The sequence below is a fragment of the Zingiber officinale genome, chromosome 6A, assembly GCF_018446385.1.
Source record: "Zingiber officinale cultivar Zhangliang chromosome 6A, Zo_v1.1, whole genome shotgun sequence".
In the NCBI taxonomy this organism is placed as follows: Eukaryota; Viridiplantae; Streptophyta; class Magnoliopsida; order Zingiberales; family Zingiberaceae; genus Zingiber; species Zingiber officinale.
The window spans coordinates 26,813,397-26,835,528 of NC_055997.1; the positions used below are offsets into that span (position 1 = coordinate 26,813,397).

General features: G+C 39.6%; 1 protein-coding gene across 1 annotated transcript; it reads right to left on the minus strand.

Annotated features, from left to right (window-relative positions):
* Positions 1-760: 760 nt before the first annotated feature.
* On the minus strand, positions 761-2,093 carry LOC121996189 (heavy metal-associated isoprenylated plant protein 35-like). The gene is made up of 3 exons (XM_042550051.1): positions 1,933-2,093; positions 1,753-1,828; positions 761-1,666 (listed from the first exon to the last, which is right to left on the minus strand). Exons 1-3 carry the CDS (start codon positions 1,972-1,974, stop codon positions 858-860), a joined length of 927 nt encoding a protein of 308 aa, XP_042405985.1. The 5' UTR covers positions 1,975-2,093; the 3' UTR covers positions 761-857.
* Between the last annotated feature and the right edge of the window lie 20,039 nt (positions 2,094-22,132).

Genomic DNA, 22,132 nt, shown 5'->3' on the forward strand with positions numbered 1-22,132 from the left:
CGGCAATTCCATCACCGCGAGTCACGACACCTCTTGAAAAGATAAATGATTCCGCGAATATTTCGTAGCGGTGACCGCGGCCAATGTAGTTGGGGGCCCATGGGCCGTGTACGGCCGGATGGTTGCGATTGGAGTTATCCTCCGCGAGGAAGCAGCACTGAAGGACCTGGGCGAACGCATGTCCGATTCAAAAGATTTGTTTTTTTTAGTTTAAATTTGTAAAAGTGAAAAAATAAATAAATATTGATCATTAATAGTTTATGTGGTGCCCTTTTAATAATAAATCATCATTAACGATATAAGCTTGTTTTTATGTGTGGTTTGAATCGCCATCCTCGGTCAAAGAAGAGAGTCGACAAGGACAAGATTATTGAACTGGGGCATTAAATTAAACAAAGCACTGTCACATAACAAATTACGGCCCTATACCTGTTAAATCTCTAGTACACAGAAAAGACTCGTCGTTGAAGCCTCGCTTAACCCGAGACTTAAAGGCCTTTGAGCAGTTTGATGTTTGTCTTCATTCCTCCAAAGAATTTTTTTGAACTTCCATGGCCATTCAAGGACACTGCCTGAGTTCTTTAGCAAATCTTGGCTTTCACTGCACTACTACCCATGGTAACACAGTAAATTAATATTTAAAAAAATATAAATCCAATGGCCGACCTAATCCCACTAAATATGTATAATTTTAACCAAACACTACAAAAGTATTCTACTTCAACTATAATATTTGCTTAATTATAATTAGCTAAATTTATTAATACTCAATTAACTAAACTATTAATTAAGGTTTGAAGCTTTCAACTACAAATTAGCGAATCATAAAAAGCAAAACAGAGAGCTTGCTTGCTCTGTTACATGATGTTGCAAGCGCCGGAGTAATAATCCTCGCAGGGGTAGTAACAACACGAACCCGCCGGCGGCGGAGGCGGCGGCGGAGAGAACATGTAGCCGCTCTGCAGCACCGGAAACGCAGCGTAGTACGCCCCGCCGTAGCTCATGCTCGGTTGCATCGAGCTGTAGCTCACCCCGTACGACGGCGGCATTTGTAGCGGGTAGTCGAACGCCGACGACAAAGGCAGAGCTGCCACCAGTACGGCATCAGGGAGTTCTTTCTTATTATCGTACTCTTGCTGCGCCGGCGCTATAACTTCAGCTCCGGATTCACTTTTGCTCTTGCTCTTGCTCTTACCGACGCCGTTGTTAGCGTTGTGGTCGGTAGTACTACTGTTGTCCTTTTCCGCCTTCTTCGCCTTATTTTTGCCCCCTCCGCCGCCGGAAGACGCCGCCGCCACCGTCGCCTTCTTCTCTCCCTTGTTCTCGTTTTCCTTCGGCTGAGAAGACTCGCCCTTCCCGCACTTGTTGGCGGCGGATTCACCGTCGTCGACAGATTTCTTGGAATTAGCAGGCGAAACGATTTCTTTCTTCTCGACAGTAGTGGCACTTCCAGTCTCCGGAGATGCATGCCCGTCGGGCTTCTTCTTGTTCTTTTTGTCGACGACAGTCTCTTTCTCTTCGGCGGCGGCGGGCGGGGTCTTCTCCGGCCACACCTCGGCGTGCTTGCCGAGCTTGATGAGGAGGCGCTTGATGAGCGCCTCCGCTTCCACGTTGCCAGTCACCACCACCTTGTGCTGCTGCGAATCCACCGTCGTCTTGTAAACGCCTGAATCAATCAGCACGACATTGCGTTGGGGATTTATTTAGGTATTAATAGTTACAGTAGTCTTAATTATATATATATATAATTACCTTCCATGGTTTGGAGGACCTTCTTGACCTTTTTCTCGCAGCCTTGGCAGTGGATGGAGACCTTGAGAATCCAAGTCTGGAAGACGCCCGCGCCAACAAATTAAATCAAAGAAGCAGAGAATGGATTTAATTCTAGATAGAAATAAGTAGTTTAGGTGGGGAAGGGGAATTAACGAGTACCTGGTACTTGAGAGGCTCTGCACACTCTTCGGCTGTTGCCATGGCTAACAACAGCTAGACAACTAGGGTAGGGAATTTGAGCTTGGCTTGTAAAAAGAGATGGTTTGGGGCATGCAGCGGCTGCTCATAGCATGATATATAGAGAGGAAGGAAGGAAGGAAGGAAGGAAGCAAGGAAGGGGGAGTAGTCGTACGGGGTATGTATGTATATATGCAAGTAACAAAGCAGTCTGGTATTGGCTTATAATTAAGGATGATAGTACTTCTGATCATGGTTGGTTCCACCATTTTAATAGGTGACAAGATTTATATATGTGTATATTAAGCTTCGTTTCAAGATTTATGTACGCCTTAAAAAGCCTCCTTTCCAAGACGGGGATACTATCAGCTAGTATTTAATTTCTCGAGCATTGGTGCCGGAATGCTTGTGGGCCGGGTTGGCATTAATTGGCAAGGTAACGGTGGTAGGTGATTATTATTGATCAGGTTAGAAATCGGAAAAGATGACGTGTAGATTAACTGACTCCGATGTTGACTGTAAGATCCGATATTGACTGTAAGATCCGAAGACTCTGGGAAGAAGAAATCTGATGTTGGATTGATCTTGCGTGTCAAAAAGAATAACTGAGAGAAGAAAATGTTAGTAATCCGATCAAAGAAGGGTCTCAATAAATAGGTATTTCAATACTCAAGTCAAATAAATAGAGAGTTCAAGAAAAGGATGAATGATCCAGATGATTAATAGTGAGCTCTGATAGTGAAATGTATTTGTGTCTTTGGAAGGAAATCCTTTATATATAGTTTTATTTGTCCTCTCCGCATTAACATCAATGTATTATTAAAATAGGACCCGCTAATCTAACATATTGTAGTCTTTCCCAAATGAAACCTACTACTTCTGTGCTTTGTAAAGTAGAAACTTCCATCGTATAGATTACACAGGGATTATTCTCTTGATGCTCTGACAACGATTATACAATACGTCAAAAAGAAATATTAGACTGTTGGGATTGATGGACCATTAATATGCTTTGATGGCAAACTAATCGAGTCCTCTATAGTGTCCGGTCAAACCTTGTTCTCGGATGAGATTGGGTCGGTTGAGTAATGCTGACTATTTCGATGACTCAATCTCTTTGAGTATGAGGACTCGCCCTTTGCTTGGACAAGGAGTCTAATCGAGCCGAGAGGACGCGGCTCGGACCCTCCATTGAGCTGGGAGGCTTCGGGATCAGATCAGACAAGAGGTATGATCGGTTGAACTATTCGCCCGAGCTGTACAATTGTGCTAGTTCAAGTATTGATCCTTCCTTAATTTTGATCGTCAACTCAGTCAATTTTCTTGACTTTAACCCCAATCTTGTGGGCCAAGCTTATTTGGCATATCAATTATGTAGGTATATATATATACTCTTTCCAAATTATATAAAGGGAGATAAATTATGAGATCAATTTATATCCCAAGTTATAAAAAAAGAAAGGTAAATAATAACTGATTCAAGTGGTTAAAGGGTAGGAAAAATTTTTCCACCTGCACATGTACCCTTCAAGATTTAATCTTTGCTCCATTATAATAAATAGATCACCTTCTAACCATTTGAGTATCCCACGGGATAAGATACTAATGGTAGGGTTATGATTTCATGATGTGTAATCATTCGCGTCATTATCGATCGATCGACGTACTCATTCAATTCTCATAATAACCACCACCACCACCACGTACATCCAAATGCAGTTATGCAGACACCATGTGTGGATTGAAGTCGAGATGCATAGTCGCATGCAGTGTTATAATGGCCGGCTACCTCCTGCATCTGCGCGCACTCATTTCACTGCGGCCACAAATTCAAACAATATTCTCACAGTCCAGGACCTCGAATCAAATTATTCACTCCAGTTCGTATATATATGTTCTCGTATTCTCAGCCTTTTTATACGGACTTTGCTAACGACTACGGCGATTAAATTAAGCCGTCGTCGTTTAATTAAATAGGTAGACGACGTACGCGGAAGGGAATATATTATATTATATTATATTGTATATATATATAGAGAAAGTAATGTTTGTAGAATACAAATTATAATATATCAAACAAGGGGAAGAAACAAAAAAACGTACAAGAAATAGTAAATCGAAGGCTGACCGCCATTAAAACCCATCACCATCACTTTCCCGCCTGGTTCTGAAGCCTGAAATATGGCGATCAATGCACTGAATAATTAGAGGACATAGGTTGGTACTCGCTAGCTAGCTAGCTAGGCAGGCAAGAGAAGAATCAATCAACCAGCCAGCCAGCCAGCCACCCCCGGGGACACCACTAAATTAACTCTAATGATCGATATATGCCTAAGACACCAGAGAAAAGAAAACTAAGGGGTTTCATGTTCACAGGCACCGTGTTTGACAAATTAACAAACTACCGTTAACGATAAGTTTGCCAACTTTTAGTCTGTCTACTTTTGAAAGACACTGCACTACTACACGGAGTTAATGCATCTTTGTTTCTTTTTTGATTTAAAATTACTTAGATCATGCATGATTAATCGCTCGATCCCTCACACCGTCAACGGCAGAGCGGGGGCAAAAGCCTGCCAGATCCATAAATAATGGGCCCGTTTTTGTAGCGGAGGGGGGCCAATTTTTTTAACTGCAAGTGTTCATTCAATTTTTTTAATTTTAATAATAATAATAATAATAATAATAATAATAAAAAAGTCTTGTCCGCACGTGGAAAACGGACGGATCGATCAGGCGATGCGAGTGCATAGATTAGGAAGGGGTATTAGTTTTAAATTCATAAGCCAAGTTGAATTAAGGACAAATTTGTACGTAATCCTCAATTATAATTTAAATTTTACATGTCATCCCTACATAATTTTATCTTAAATTTAATACACTAAATTAAAATTTAATATATTTTCTATTAAATTAAGTTTGATTCTTTTTTTTTAACTCAATTGGATAGAAAATATACTAGATTTTCGATATTGAATTTAGAAGAAATTATATTAAGCGAGAAAAAAATCGTACTCAATTTGATAGAAAATATACTCGATTCTAATTTAAGATGCTAAATTTAAGAGGAATTACACTCATTTCAAATTGAGCACGACTCTTTTTTAACTTTAATTGGATGAAAAATAAACTAGATTTTCTTTAAATGATGCTCAATTAGATGGAAAATATACTAATTCTTTCTGATATGATTCTATATCCGACCCAACGTGGAGAATTTTGATGATTCTTTCTTATTATATTTTATCGCTCTCAAGAAGTTGAAATAAACAATGGATATCATATTTGAACTCCTTACAACTCCAAAAATCCACAGGAACTGAAATGAGTGCAATCGGAACTCTCTAAGTCCATTAGTGGGTTTCGATCAAAATCCACTAATGGACCTAGAGATCTTAAATTGCATCATTTCAGTTCTTGTGGATTTCTGGAGTTGCAAGGAGTTCAACTATGCTATCCATTATTTATTTTGGTTTCTCAAGGATGTTAAAATGTAATAAGGAAGAATCGTCAAAAATTTCCATGTTGGGCCTGATGTTATCCATTATTTATTTTGGTCGAGTTTAATATGTTATCCATTATTTATTTTGACTTTTCGGGAGTGCTAAATTTTTTTTAGAAGAATCGACGTGCAAAAGAGAGGAAAGACAAAAAAAGGAGAGAAAAAAGAATAGAGGTTGCATGAGAAAAAGGAGAGAGAGAAATGACAGAAAAAATAGTCAAATTTCTCAAGGAGATAGGATAGAAAAAAATAATGTAAAAAGTTACGCCCTTTGATAAATAATATAATAGTATATGTCTTTTAGTAAATTCAAAAATCTACATATATCTTTTGATAAACTCTAAAGTTTTTTTTTTAAGGTGTGAATTATAGGTAAAGTTGAAGTTGTGGTTTGTAATTTTTCTCAAATTTACAATTGAATTAAATAGAAAATTTCAAATTTTAAAATTGGTTTTGGTTAAAAAGTAGTGAATCTTTGTTTTTAGATTTTAATTTATATGATAACTATTTATGCATATCGATATATAATATTTAGTACATATAATATTTGAATTTAAACTGAATCAAACAATGAAACCGAATAATTAATATTTAAGTTTGAATTATAGAGAAAAATTTTCAATCATAACTTTAATTTATATACAATCCCAATCCTAAAAAATTTTATTTCTACTATCTATATGTAAAGTTTTATTTGTTTCAACTCTCTCATGTAAATATTGTTACCTAATTGTCCCTCAAATTTTTTAAGTACAAAAGGTTTAAAAATGAGTATAATTCCTCTTAAAGTCAGCACTTTACATTAGAATCAAATATATTTTCTATTATATTGAGCACAATTTTTTTTCATGTTTTAATATAATTCCTCCTCGATTTAACACCATTTAAAGAAAATCTAGTATATTTTCTATCCAATTAGTACAATTTAAAGAAAATCTAGTATATTTTCCATCCAATTGAGGTGGAAAAAGAATCGTGCTCAATTTGATAGAAAGTATACTAAAATAAGTATAATTCCTCTTAAAGTCGACACTTTATACTGCTAGAATCGAGTATATTTTTTATTAAAATTTACTCTCATATTTTTTAGGTACAAATAGTCTAAAAACAAGTATAATTCTATTAAATTCAACATTTTAAATTAGAATCAAGTATATTTTCTATTAAATTGAGCACAACTTTTTTCTTACTTAATATAATTCTTCCTAAATTTAACATCATTTAAAGAAAATCTAGTATATTTTTCATCAAATTGAGTATCATTTAAAGAAAATCTAGTATATTTTCCATCCAATTGAGGTGGAAAAAGAATCGTACTCAATTTAATAGAAAATATATTAGATTCTAGTTTAATGTACTGAATTTAAGAAGAATTATACTCATTTTTAGACTTTTTATACTTAAAATATAATGGGCAATTAGATAAGTATATTAGACAAGGGAGTGAAAACAAAGATTTTTTTCAATAAAGAGTGCATGTAAAGTTGTGTTTGCCAATACGGACTGCAACTATTATTAGAATTTTGACTGAATTTGATTTTGATTTTACTTATAAAAAAAAATTAAATAGTACTCGGTGATGTAAGAAGAAGGCAAGAAGCAAATGTGTAAGAGAGAGAGGTGGAAAATATGATAAAAAAAACTAAAAATCTTTCAGGTTAAAAAAAAAATTTAAACGATATTTTTTAAATTTAAAATTCGACGATTAAAGATAAACCTCGTAACTAACTATAAAATTGATATATTATAATTTATAAGTCCCATGATTTAACCCAACTTGAAAGTTATGATCATTCAAAGTTTTCATCGATTTTACTTCGATCCTATTTAGATTCTACCGTAAAAATTGATTATGCACGATCCAGGATTGATTTGTGCTTTCAGATTGTAAGATCGTGCTAGGGTGTGATTTTACAAACTATGGGTGATGCTAAAAAAACATGTAGATTCGTTACATTAATGACCCTCCTAGTGCCGACCTCACGGATATGGAAAGAGGTACATGTAGGTACACAGGCATCAGACGCATGGTCGGGTAAATCCCAGGTCGTCAGTTCCTGAGAATCGACCCTTGACCATTACGCCAGAGATGTCATGTGCTCACCGTTTGCGCTAAAGCTTTGGCTAGAGGAGGGTGATGCTAAAGCTTTGGCTAGAGGAGGGTAGGATGACCTATGGTGGCAAATGTGATTCGATCGTTCCAATGCCTCCGTCAATCTATCCTCAGGCCAACACTAAAGAGGTAAATCACGGATTGACTAATAGTATTGGGCAGTTAAATAATATATAGAGAAGGACAGACATCCAGCTACTAGTTGAAATTTTACTCCTAAACCTTGTGATAGTAATACTACTATACGCTAGTTAACTATCCATTTGGAGGAGACTAGGATTACCTATTGATCTTGTCCGAAAGTCGAAGAGACGGAAGACTGGGGATGTGGCGCTCACGCTGACCTCCTGGGAGACTCCGTGCGGACCTGCAACACAGACTACATTAGTGCCGAGCTAGGGAAGGGGTCCTCGGCGTTGGTCCTTCGACGCTTAAGTCAATCACCGACGATGAGAAATGAAGTGGAGCAACTAGAAGACTGTAGCACAAATAGTGAATATTGTATACCTCCGCTGATGCTTGGACCCCCTTTATATGTAACTTCAATAGCACACATGCATGCTTCCTAAAGCGAGCACACTTCTCAAAGCTTTCCCTAAAAAGACTTGTCAGTAAAGTGTCCCTGACACAGTACTTTAACAGACCGAGCATATCTCTGAAGTAACAGTGGAAACTTCCGCCATACGATCTTCTGGCAGCCCATGCCCGGTGTCAGCGACAACAACTCCTAAAAGGATATCACTAGATATTATCAGGAGTGTGCTGCTAGGCCGAGCGGGTTGGCCCCTCGGTCGGAATTCCGCCGCCCTGGCGCCTCATCTGGTCGGCCAGGAACTCGCTATTCCTTAGTGTGTGTCTGCTCGACCAAATGTTCACTTTATTATTGCCGAAGCTTGATGCCAAGCCAAGCGGGGTAGCCACTCGGCCGAAGCCTGTTGCCAGGCCGAGCGGGGTAGCTGCTCGGTTGAAGTTGAACCCTGCACATTAATCTCTATTGTCTGGCCGAGCGGGGTGATCGCTCAGCTTTTGCTTCTGGACATTATCTTCCTTGAGCGTCGGTTGTTTGATTGCTCCCCGTGTCGAAGGCGACGGCGGGTCGAAGCCTTTTCCCCGGTCGGGGGGCATACTTCGTCCGACCGACCAATGCCATCTATGCGTTGACCGCCTTGACTTTGACCTCCACCATGGCAGCCGGGTGGGGCCCTTTTTCATCACCGCACCATAAGTCTCCCCCTCAAATATAGTCAAAGGAGGCTGTAAGTCCGACTGACTGGACAATTGTTTGAGCAGATTCCCTGCCGGTCGGCCTGTCGAAGCTTGTCGTTCGACTATAGGTATACTCCCTCGATCCGATCGGCACGACAAAGATTTGTACTTGTAAAATCTTTGCTTGGATTGCCTCGGGAGAGTGCGAGCTAGGCTTATGTCACTCAGATTTATGGGAAATCGTGCAAATCTCTGCATACTAAGGCTGAGCGCGCTCCCATGCCATCATTAAATGCCAACCCGTGGTGATGCACCACGTGTCCTGCCCATTGCCGCCACACACCTAACGTGACAGGCGGATATCTACTGTGATGTGACATTTGACGGTTCGAATTCAACGACCAGATCTTAGCCTGAGTTTCCATGACCTAGATCGGACGACTCTGGTTGGCCGACCCCCAGGCTTATAAGCCCGTGCGTGTCGCCGCATTTGAGCACTTCGTCTTTGCGTTCTTCGACCACGCTCCTGTGCTCCGGCGACATCCTTCTCTTTCGCTCCTCCGATGACCTTTCTAGTAAGCTTTTCTCCTCGTCTCCCCTAGGTTTCACGTCTTCCGGCGTCTGTTCTTCCTCGTTCTCGAGTTTTTCAGCGTCTTAGTGTTCCAGCGACCATTCTGCCACTTTATTCCTTCTTTTTTTTTTTCTTGTTTTGCAATGGCAAGTTCATCGCAGCCTCCCGTCGTCATCCCAGAGCCCTGATACACTTCTACCGAGTCTCGGTTCGACGCAGGTGACGCTGAGAGTTTAACGGCCACATTCGAGTTTCCTCCTGATTACTAAGTCTTTCTCCCATCTTCTTCCGATGGCCAAATTCTCCGCCACTCGGCTGTATAACCTTCTTTTGCGATCAGTTTACCGTCGGTCTACGGTTCCTTATCCATCCCTTCTTCCCTGCTATTTGTAAATATTTCCGCATATCCCTCCACCAACTAGTGTCGAACTCCTTTCGGCTGTTGTGCGGGGTGATGGTTCTCTTTCGCCTGCACGACATTCCCCTTACTCTCCGGGTCTTCCACTATTTTTACTATCAAAAAATGTCCGAGCCGAGGACTTTCCTTTTCCATGCCCGAGTGAGCTTGGTTTTCTTCGACAAAATGTCGTCCTCTAATAAGAATTGGAGAGAATATTTCTTTTTTATGCGCCTTCCTGAGCGGCCAGACTTCCCGACTCACTGACAGCTTAAAGTGGCGCCTCAGCCTCCACTGAAAAAGTATAAGAGTCGATCAGACTACCTTAACGCAACCTCAACGTTGGCCGGTCAGAAATACGACATCCATAAGCTACTGCTGGAGGGTGTCCCGTATATCTTTGGCTTGAGTCCGATCCGCACCTGGCTACTGACCAGCCTAGGTATGCCACTTCTTTCAATCCCTCTTTTAATTCTAAATGATTCCTCTTCTTCTTTTGCAGCCGAAGTTATGCTGCGAACTCATCTGGACGGCAAGGCGAAGCTCGCAGATGTTGTGATCAACGTGGCCACTGTCGAAGAACTAGGGAGCCGCGACCTTTAGCCGATCAACTCACAAGACGAGCCACAGAATGAGAGCGAGAAGGCTCTCGCTCTGGTGAGTGGTGGAGCAACCGGGGGCTCCCAACCTTCTGAACGACAACTAGTTGTTGAAGTTGAGGGCGCCTCGGGCTCAGCCTCCTCAGCTGAGCCATTGATCAGGCACAAGAGGCGCCGGACAGAGCCTTCATCGCGCTCCGCCACTTTCGGGGTGCGGTTCGCCGAATGGGTGGAGACGTCGACCCCTGCTCCCATCCAAGAGTCCACTGTTGGGATGCATACTAAAAGCCTAGCTTTTGATATAAAATATTTATTTTGAAATGAGAATCACATTGGTCATGTCGGCATTTAGTTAAATGTAGTTGTCAATTTAATTTATATTGTAGATAACATGGTGTTTGGCGTGACACAGAAGATCGTGTTATCAGTTCCTTATAAATTATCAATAGTAGCTCACAACCAAGATGGAATGGGACAAACCATTGGCGTGGTTGTAGTGTAATTTGATATTAGTTTATCTTGACTATAAAATTACACTAGTACACTATGAGTGTATTGAGCAGGACCATTTGAGGTAATTTCTTTTTATACTGACTATATAAAAGAATAAAACCTCTGTTATTATGGAAGTGCGTACTCTTAATCATGATATAATAACAAGCACGCATATTTAATATTTATTTCTTTAATTTATCAAAGGGTAAGATTTAGTTCGTTAAATCAATAGGCCTGATAAGTTGGGAAGTGATATTATTTATATGGTGTGTTGTTGATTATATAATGAAACTATGTCCTAGTAATCTAGGTTGGTGATGTTGTTAGTTAGAGTCCTAGAGCCAATCATTTGATGATTGTTGTATGTACTTGTTGTATCATATTCTTATGTATATATAAAGGCTTTTGTTTATGGTTATTATGCTTACTTGTATTTGTGCCAAATAAGTAAGTATAATAGCGTCCTTGAGTAGAAGATTCTTACCTATATCAATCGATTGGTTGAATCGATAGTGAGATGATATAGGGAACACTACTCTTAATCATTCCTAGTCAAGTATTAACATTCAGGGACAATGTTAATGCGACGAGACTAGCATGTAGGTCAACTCGAAGACTTGATCTCACAAGTCATGGATATAGAGATATCAAGTTGACACATGAGTATGCATTGGGGAATGTATACTGAATGACCCGCCATGAGAAAGTATCATGGATCGTATATGAGTGTCATATACTTTCTCATGTGGCTATTAGTATGACTATTAGTCCTTGGACCTGAAGTCACCATGGTTCCTTACATAATGAGTTACATACTTTGACTTCTTCAAACGTCACCCGTAACAAGATGGACTATAAAGGCGATTACTGGGTATGTAACAAATTATGCGGAGAGATGTGAGTGATGCAGATGAGATCTATCCCTCCTATATGACGGGAGTGACATCATTATTCTTGATAGATTGAGACCACTAAGTGCATGACCATGCCCAAATGAGTCAATATGAGATGTTGAGCTTATTTGATTGAGTGAGTCTACTTGGAGTTCAAGATTTAGATTGATTAGAGGATGACACGGTCTATGCCTCACATTGATAAACCTAGATGTCAAGGATAGAATGACACATTGTCACATATTGTGAAGAGTCACAATTAGTAGTCACAAGGTGATGTTTGTTAGGACCGATTATGTAGCTATAGGGGGGGGTGAATAGCTCGGTGCGCTCGTCGTGCTCTTCGTTACTTGTTTCTTCAAGGATATACAGTGGAAAATACAAAGAAAACAAACACAACGCTAACACTAAGGATTTACTTGGTATCCACCTCAAGAAGAGGTGACTAATCCAAGGATCCACACACTCACGCACCCTCCACTATGAAAAATACTCCTTTATGGTAACTACCAAAGGCAGAGAAGCCCTACAAGTTCACACTACAAGAAGAAAGGGAAAGGGAACAAAATACAAGCTAAAAGCTTACAAGTTAGCACAAGAAAACCCTAACCCTAGATTTCTTCTTCTTGCTGTAGATCCGCCTCTTGACTTGGAAGAACCTCCAAGAACTTCAAGAACTGGAGGTGAGAACTCTGTGGAGAAGCTCTGTGAAGATCTGTGCTCGCTGGAGAAGAAGCCGTGGAAGTTCTACCGAGAGAACAGCTTGCCAGCAGCTAAATACGACGCCAACGGTCGGATCCCAATCGATCGGATTGCTCTCAATCGATTGAGGAGGCTTTGGATCGATCGGACGATCGATCCAGAGCGTCTCTGTGCTCTCAGAAATTTCCTGGATCGATCGGCTGATCGATCCAGGGCTTATCGTGGGAAATCGCAGCTCCTAATCGATCCACTGATCGATTGGGGGATCTGGATCGATCGACCGATCGATCCAGCACTGTTCTGTGCGATCGCGCACTTGTCCCAATCGATCCACTTATCGATTGGGAGGAGGTTTGTCATGAAGACTCGCCCAATCGATCGGCCGATCGATTGGGCATGAGCCAATTGATCCAGCTCATGATTTCTCCCTAAAATCAAGTCTAAAGCCTCCTAAACCAACATCTGGTCAACCATGACCTGTTGGTTCATCGTGCCTAGCATCTGGTCACCCTTGACCTGCTAGGACACCCTCACCAAGTGTTCGGTCAATCCCTTTAACCCACTTAGACTTTTCTCCTCGTGCCAAGTATCCGGTCAATCCCTTTGACCTACTTGGACTTTCCTCCTCGTGCCAAGTATCCGATCAATTCTTTTGACCTACTTGGTCTTTCCAACACCAGATGTTCAATCAGCCTTGATCCATCTGGATTTCCTCGTGCCTGGCTTCACTCACCAGGACTTCCTTCTGCCTAACTTCACTCACTAGGTCTTTCACCTGGCTTCACTCACCAGGATTTCCTTCTGCCTAGCTTCACTCACTAGATCTTTCACCTGGCTTCACTCACCAGAATTTCCTTCTGCCTAGCTTCACTTACTAGGTCTTTCACTTGGCTTCACTCACCAGGATTTCCTTCTACCTAGCTTCACTCACTAGGTCTTTCACCTGGCTTCACTCACCAGGATTTCCAGTCAAGTATCCAGTCAATCTTGACTTACTTGACTCTCCTTCACACATGAACAATTGCACCTGCAATCTTCATGTATTGTCAAACATCGAAACCACAACATCAAGACTCGAGCTTGACTCAATTCAAGCTCAGTCAACATGGTCAACCTTGACCTGGGGAATATTGCACTAACAATCTCCCCCTTTTGGATGTTTGACAATACCTTCTTTAAGTTAGGCTAATCCCATAGCCTCAACCTTCTTTATACCACTAGGTAATGAAGACGTAAGTTAAACCCTACATTCTCCCCTTAAGAGGGCGAACTCCCTCTTAGATAATGAAGGCCTAACTTAAACCCTTCATTCTCCCCCTATTGGCACACTTCAAATTCATTCCCAATCTTTGGGCAAACTCTCCTCCTGAAGAGTTACCCTTCATTTTTTACAACTTCACTCGTTGCTCACAACACAATAATGAAGGTCCCATACCCTTCATTATTCTCAACGCTCATCCTTGAGCATATACCACTTGGTATATTTACTTGTTGTATTCACACACGATTCCACTTGTTGTGTGAATACAACTTGTTGTGTCAGAGCCACTTGTTGTGTTCACATACGATTCAAATGAAGGTCTCATACCCTTTATTATCATCATATGCTCATCCATGAGTATGCACCACTTGAACAATGAAGATATCCACTCTCCATTGTAGTCAAATGCCCAACCTTGAGCATTTTCACGACAGAAGGTTAACCACCTTCCAAAGTGTATGAAAATTAGATTTTCATGTCCTTAAAGAGTAATTCCCCCTAAAGACATGTACGTAACTTCTGTCATTGCACCAACAATGACTTGGAATCCCTAAAACTTTTAGGAAACCCAAATTTAGAAGTTTTGAGGTCCAAAAGTTCAATATTGAAACCAAACCTCAACATAAACCTCTACTTAGTCTTCCTTAACCAAACCATCCTTGTTTTCTTCATGAAAACTCCCCCTAAATGTATACAAATGTATTTTGAGGGGTTAGGAATGGTTACCTAGACTAAAGATGATCCAAAATGTTGAAATCAGGCTTTACTAGCGAAAATCAGCATTCCCAATCGATTGGAGTTGGGTCCCAATCGATTGAACCTACTTGAATCGATCCACTGATCGATTCAGGAGGTCTGGATCGATCGGTGGATCGATCCAGGAAGCTTCTGTTCGTGAGAAGCTTGCTCTCAATCGATCGCCCGATCGATTGAGACCCTTCAATCGATCGGGTGATCGATTGAAGCTCTGAAAAAGATGAAATTCCATTTCAGTCAATTCCAGAAACCCCTAGAAAAATCTACAAAATTCCAAAAATCGTGAAACTTGTTGTAGACATTATTTAGGGTATATACTATCAAGGAAAAATACTTTTCTAGGAAAATACATTCTATTTTTAAAGATTGACACAAACTTGGAAAATTGTAAAAAGTTTAGTGTTTTCTTCCAAGTTTGTGCTCAACTATTCAATGATGATTACTATCAAAAGATAGTCTTCATCAAGGTTTTCCAATGGCATTTTAAAACATTTTCAAAACCAATATCCAACCATGTTCTTTGGGCTCAATGCACATGACTTGTACATTAGCTTTCCCAATGATTGGAAAACACATAAGTATGTGTTTTGATGAACCTAAAACTCAAAAGAATGCACTAAATCAACATCTTGAGTTTTGTTCATCATTCTAACATCTCACTTGTATCTAATGTATACTAAAACACATACAAGTCACCTTATAGTTCTTTAGTGAGATGTAAACTTTGGTTTTGCCCTAATCTAGGGATCATGCATATCTATCTAGGCATTTTGAGTTGTAAACATCCACCAAGAATGTTACTTGTTAATAAATGCCATTAGTTCTTAATTTACAAGGAAATAAAATAATGCATGATGATGTTATGACATATATCAAAAAGAAATAATTTTCAAAAGAAAATTTCTATAACTACATGATGTATGTATGGCATGACATGATATTTTTGTGTTTTTCATAATAAAGCATGAATGCAAAGACAAATATGATGTCATGGCATATGATGGGCAAACAAAGCATGGCAAGTTTTAGCATAAATAAAATATACCTAGATTACCTATCTAAGTATCCTAAAACCTTAGCTCAATTAAAAATAAACCTAGATTGCCCACTATTTCCCAAGAAAATGCCAAAACCCAATTTTGACATTTCTTTTGCTTTTCCTAATTTTGTGTCAATTCAAATTAAGCATATTCCTCAAATTTTGGCACAATTTTCTTCTTCAAGGAGTAATCATCAAGATCAAGTTCTAAATTTTTTGCCCTTACTCCTTAAGAACATACCAAACTCCCAACTTGGTAGTTCTTTATGATTTTCCCAATTGTGCCAATTTAATTTAAAATTGAACTTTCAAATTGTGGCACATTTTACTCTTCCAAAGAGTAAACATATACCCCTTATCATTTTCAAAGGTTAATAATAACCTTGAAAATACTCTCCGAGTGTCAACTTCATCAAAGTTGGGTTAACTACCCTTCTAATCGGAGTTGACACTATCTAACCCATTTATGGGGTAGAGAAATTGCTCCTAAGAACCCAAAACCTATTGGTGCTCCTTGGATGCTCTAGGTATTCGCTAGGGATAACCTCCCTATATACCTTCCTAGTGACTTTGTTTGACTTCTTAGAAGCCTTTGTCGCCTTTTCTAGGTCAATCCTAGGGATTTCTTTCCTTGTGACCTTTTTAGTGACTTTGTTTGGCTTCTTATAAGCCTTTGTCGCCTTTTCTAGGTCAACCCTAGGGTTTTCTTTCCTTGTGACCTTTTTAGTGACTTTGTTAGACTTCTTAGAAGTCTTAGTCACATTAGTTGCAAAAATACTCCTAGGGATAACTTCCCTTGTACTTTTTGTTGGTCCCTTTGGAGGCTGACAAGAGGGGAGGGGTGAATTGCCCTACAAAGTAAAACTCGAATCTTTCTCGGATTTCAACTATATAATGAACACTTGTAATAAATAAATAAGAGAGACTAAGTAAAGAAAAGCAGACACCAGAGTTTTACTTGGTTTGCAATCAGGGGATTGCTAATCCAAGGAAAGTAAGCACACTATCTGATTCTCCTCTGGGCGGAGTAGCCTCTTTACAACGTTGACAGCACAAATGAAAAGAACAGAATTGAAAGCACAGAAAGAATTGATTACAAGTGAGTTGTTTTTAAGCTTCTGGACCAAGGCTATATTTATAGCCTTGGTCGGGGCGCCTGGAAGGGTTCCGAGCGCCTTGGGGGGGATAAAACTTATCCCCCAACGTTCAGATCGAGTCAAAACTCGATCTGGTCAATTCCGGGCGCCCCGGAGGGTTCCAGGCGCCCTAGTGAGCTCCGGGCACCCCGGACCCCAAAAGTCAACTCTAGTTGACTTTTTCGTCCGGCTCGCTCCGATTCAGTTCCGCCTCGGTCCGGGTTTTCCGCTCCGGCTCCACTAGCTTGGGTGATCTAGGCCATCCGAATAGGGCTCACCCGAACCCATGTTCCGGTCTTCTCGCCTTCCTTTCGTCCTCGAACGCCGACAAGTTTTTCTCGCCCACCTGCGCGGTCACCTCGTCCCTCGGACGCACCGAGCCCGTCGGCTCTCTCCCCTTGCCGTCCTTCTCGCTAGCCGCGTCTTCCGCTCGACTTCCTGTGTTCCTAAGCTCCTGCACACTTAGACACAAGGGTTAAACAAAACGCAGGACCTAACTTAGCTTGTTTGATCACATCAAAACACCTTGGGGTTCCAACAATCTCCCCCGTTTTGATGTGAGCAACCCAAGTTAAGTTAGGGTAACCATATGCAATAAAAACAATTTATATTCAAATAAGTCCAAATATTTTTCAATTGAAAAATTATAGTATTATAGTACCCCCCCCTAGACTTAACATACTTCTCCCCCTTTGATCACATAAAAATTGGGGTTATAAACAAGTCTAAGGTCAATTCAAACAAGAACTTTTAAGTGTAAAATATTTAATAATGTCTAAGTAAAGACACTCTTCAGAATTTTTCGTTCAAAAAACAATATTTTTCAGATAAGAACAGTCATAAGTGTTAAAAAAAAATTTAAGTTTTAAAACTTATCTCAGCATTCCCAAAAAAAAATTTTCTAATTAAAAAAAATTCTAAGTGAATATTCATAAGAAACAATTCTAAGTCAATTTTTAAAAAATGATAAGGCAATATTATAAAAAAAAAAACTCTAAGTTAACTTTTATAAAAAAAATCTAAGTCAATTTTCATAAAAATTTCTAAGATAATAAAAAATTTCTAAGTTAAGTTCAAAATTTTTTTAAATATTTTCTAACACAAATTGAATAACTCTTTTAAAGTATTAAGTAATTTAAATTAATACTTTTTCAGTTAGTCAATTAAGCTTTTCATTTCGATACTTGGCTTCCAGGTCGTGGCGAGGCACTAGGCCTTCTTGGTTATTGGAGCAACAACCACTTCCTTAGACAAAGCCTCATAAAGAAATTAGTTGTTTAATTTCCTTGCTGAAAATGCTAAGTCTAATTTTAATTTTAAATTAAATAGGTTTTTGGAACCCAATAGAGGTTCCTACCTACAGGATTAACCAAGTATTTCCTAGGTATATAGATTTTTGATATATTTCTAATTTGACTTTGATGAAATCTATAATACCAATTTAAACATTTATAATTTCTAAAAGTAGAAATATTTGAACCATTAGATTTTTTCAATCTTTCTATTTCTTCTTTTAATTTTTAATTTTTAATTTTCAATTTTTCAAAATCCTCTATAAGACATGATTTTGTCAAAATTCTCTTTGTTTCTAAAATTTCATTTTCTAATTTGGCATTTTTATTTTCTAATTTATACATGGATTTAGTCATAGCTTTGATACCAAAGTAAAGTTCATCAGGGGGTAAAAGGCATACCTCACTTACCATATCAGACTTGAAGCCTGAATCTCCCCCTGCTTCGCTACTTCCATCTGAGGTCGCTCCCCCTTCATCAATGCTGAGTTCTGATATACTTTGTCCTTCGTGGCTTGCCATCAGTGCAATCCCCGCATATTCTTGAGCTTCTGATTCAGATGAAGAAGTGTCATCCCAAGTTGCTTTTAGGTTGTGTTTCTTGGGTGTCTTCATTTTGACCTTCTTGAGTTCTGGGCAGTCTTCCCTTAGGTGTCCCTCCTTCTGACACTGGTAGCACCGTACCTTTCTTCTACCTTTTTGATTCTTTTTATTCTGCATTTTAAATTTATTAGATCTAAAAAACTTTTTAAAGTTTCTTACCATGTACGCTTCTTGATCGTCTTCGGAGTCTGACTCGGGTTCATCCTTGTTGGTTACGTTCAGCGCCATAGTCTGGGTTGTGTCCTTTGATATCTCTGCATATCTAGTTTCGTGTAATTTAAGAGTAGAAAACAATTCTTCTAAAGTACTTACCTCCAGGTCTTTTGAGATGTAGTAAGCATCGACGATTGATGTCCACTCCGGAGTTCTTGGAAACGCGTTGAGCGCGTAGCGTATAGTGTCCCGGTTTGTTACCGTTTCACCAAGGTAGTTCTTTTACCTTTGCATGTAGACCGGCTACTTTCTCACCTTTCTCCAGACGGATATTCATCAGTTTGTTGCGGAGGATGTCCCTTCTAGCGAGCTTTGCTTCGGACGTGCCTTCGTGGAGTTCCAAGAACTTCTCCCAAAGTTCTTTAGCAGATAAATAGTTTCCGATGCGGTTGACCTCTTGAGGCGGTAACACGCTCAGCAGGTGATGTTCCGCACGGCTGTTTACTACCGACTCATTCTGCTCCTTCTTTGTCCAATCGCTCTCTTCTTTTTCTTTTCCATCTTTATCTATTGGAGCTACAAAACCATATTTCATAATAAACCGAATTTCAAAATCTATTTTTAGGAATACCTCCATAAGACGCTTCCAGTCTGCGAAGTTCCCCTCGAATTTTGGTGGGACGATACTGTTAGCTAGAGCCCTAGAGCCAATCATTTGATGATTGTATTTTGGACTTATTGTATCATATTCTATATAAATAAAGGCATTTGGATTTTGGTTATTATACTTACTTGTATTGGTGCCAAATAAACTAAGTATAATAATGTCCTTGAGTAGATGGTTCTCACCTATATCAATCGGTTAGTTGAACCGATAGTGAGATAATATAGGGAACACTACTCTAAATCATTCCTAGTCGAGTATTAACATTCAGGGACAATGTTAATGTAAAAAGACTAGCATGTAGGTCAACTCGATGACTTGATCTCACAAGTCATGGATATGGAGATATCAAGTTGACACATGGGTATGCATTGGAGAATGTATACTGAATGACCCGCCATGAGAAAGTATCATGGATCGTTATATGAGTGTCATATACTTTCTCATGTGGCTATTAGTATGACTATTAGTCCTTAGACCTGAAGTCACCATGGATCCCTATATAAGGAGTTATGTACTTTAGTTTCGTCAAACGTCACCCGTAACTGGGTGGACTATAAAGGCGATTACTGGGTATGTAACAAATTATGCAGAGGGATGTGAGTGATGTAGATGGGATCTATCCCTCCTATATGACTGGAGTGACATCGATATTCTTGATAGAGTAAGACCACGAAGTGTATGACCATACCCAAATGAGTCAATATGAGATATTGAGCTCATTTGATTGAGTGAGTCTACTTGGAGTTCAAGATTTAGTTTGGTCAGAGGATGACACGGTCTATGCATCACATTGATCAATCTAGATGTCTAGGATAGAAGGACACTTGTCATATATTGTGAGGAGTCACAATTAATAGTCACAAGGTGATGTTGGATCTCAACATTCTTGTAACTTGGGTAGCAATGATGTATTGCTAGATGCCACTCATTGCTTATGTTTCTAAAGGAGTTTAGAAACATTGCCAACGTTACAAGAACCTATTGGGTCACACACAAAGAACAAGTGAATGGAGACTAGGTTCATATGATGAACCAATTGGCTTAGGTTCATATGATGCACCAAGGATTAGATTCGGATTAATTCAAATTAGACTTATTGAGTTAGACTCAATTAGATTCAATTGTTGAATTAGTCTAATTTAAATTTGATTCATTGAGTCAATTTATATTAATGAATTGAGATTCATTAAATTGAAATGGGCTTGAATCAAAGGTTGGATTTGACTCAACAAGGAAGAGAATTGGTCAATTTGACTTGACCAAATGGAAGTTGAAACATCAAGTTTGACTTGATGCATTACCACATCATGAAGGTTGACTCATCCTACATGGCATGACTAACCTTGCCACATCATCTCCACCTCATGAGGTGTGCCACCTCATGGAGGTTACAACACCTCCCATTCCATTTAATGTGGCCGGCCACATTAAATGAGGGAGTTATGAGTGTGTGGCCGGCCACACTAAAGGATGAGAAGGTTTTCATTTAGTGGCATTGATGTGTGGTAATTGTCTCATCTTCTTCCTTGCTTCTTCCTTCTCTTCTCTTGTGGTTGCCGAGAGCTTTTGATGAAAAGAGAAGATGGTTGAGTGGGTTCCAACACAAAGGAAGGGTGAAGGTCACAAAGGAGGATACTACTTCTTGAGTGTAAGAGATTCTTTTGCATCCTCTCTATTTCTTCCTTTTCAAATCCCATCCGAGAGCTCTAGAAAGTGCTAGCACACTTGGGGCTCTCTTCTACATCCTTTGAGTGTGAGAGACACTCCTTGTTCGTGTGGATATCATTAGAGGAGTGTCTACGTTGACACTCTCGAGATCCGGCGTACCGTTGGACGAGCGGGATTTGCGAGGGCACGCTTCAAGGGTAAAATTCTTAACGTGTAGATCTAGGAGTAGATCTAAAGTTTTGAAACTCGTACTTGTATTTCATTCGATTTTTCCTTGCACGGATCTACGGCTTTGGGTGATTTGGGGTTTCCGCGACGCGAAAAGCGGTTTTCGCGGCCCGAAAAACCCAACAGTTTGCGAAGTTCCCCTCGAATTTTTAGGAATCTATTTCAAAATCTATTTTTAGGAATACCTCCATACGACGCTTCCAGTCTGTGAAGTTCCCCTCGAATTTTGGTGGGACGATACTGTTAGCTAGAGCCCTAGAGCCAATCATTTGATGATTGTATTTTGGACTTATTGTATCATATTCTATATAAATAAAGACATTTGGATTTTGGTTATTATACTTACTTGTATTGGTGCCAAATAAACTAAGTATAATAATGTCCTTGAGTAGATGGTTCTCACCTATATCAATCGGTTAGTTGAACCGACTCACGGCTGTTTACTAACGACTCAATCTGCTCCTTCTTTGTCCAATCGCTCTCTTCTTTTTCTTTTCCATCTTTATCTATTGGAGCTACAAAATCATATTTCATAATAAACCGAATTTCAAAATATATTTTTATGAATACCTCCATACGACGCTTCCAGTTTGCGAAGTTCCCCTCGAATTTTGGTGGGACGATACTTGGTCTGGCCATCTTGTTGCTTCGATCGGCGGTTAGTCCTCCTGAAGCGCCTTGCTCTGATACCACTTGTTGGTCCCTTTGGAGGCCGGCAAGAGGGGAGGGGTGAATTGCCCTACAAAGTAAAACTCGAACCTTTCTCGGATTTCAACTATATAATGAACACTTGTAATAAATAAATAAGAGAGACTAAGTAAAGAAAAGCAGACACCAGAGTTTTACTTTGTTTGCAATCAGGGGATTGCTAATCCAAGGAAAGGAAGCGCACTATCTGATT

Excerpts from the sequence above, each read along its gene's own strand:
- LOC121996189 (XM_042550051.1), bottom strand. The coding sequence starts at position 1,974 with ATGGCAACAGCCGAAGAGTGTGCAGAGCCTCTCAAGTACCAG. Across the intron at positions 1,829-1,932 it reads CAGAGCCTCTCAAGTACCAG|ACTTGGATTCTCAAGGTCTC; the intron begins GTACTCGTTAAT and ends GGCGTCTTCCAG. Across the intron at positions 1,667-1,752 it reads GGTCCTCCAAACCATGGAAG|GCGTTTACAAGACGACGGTG; the intron begins GTAATTATATAT and ends TGATTGATTCAG.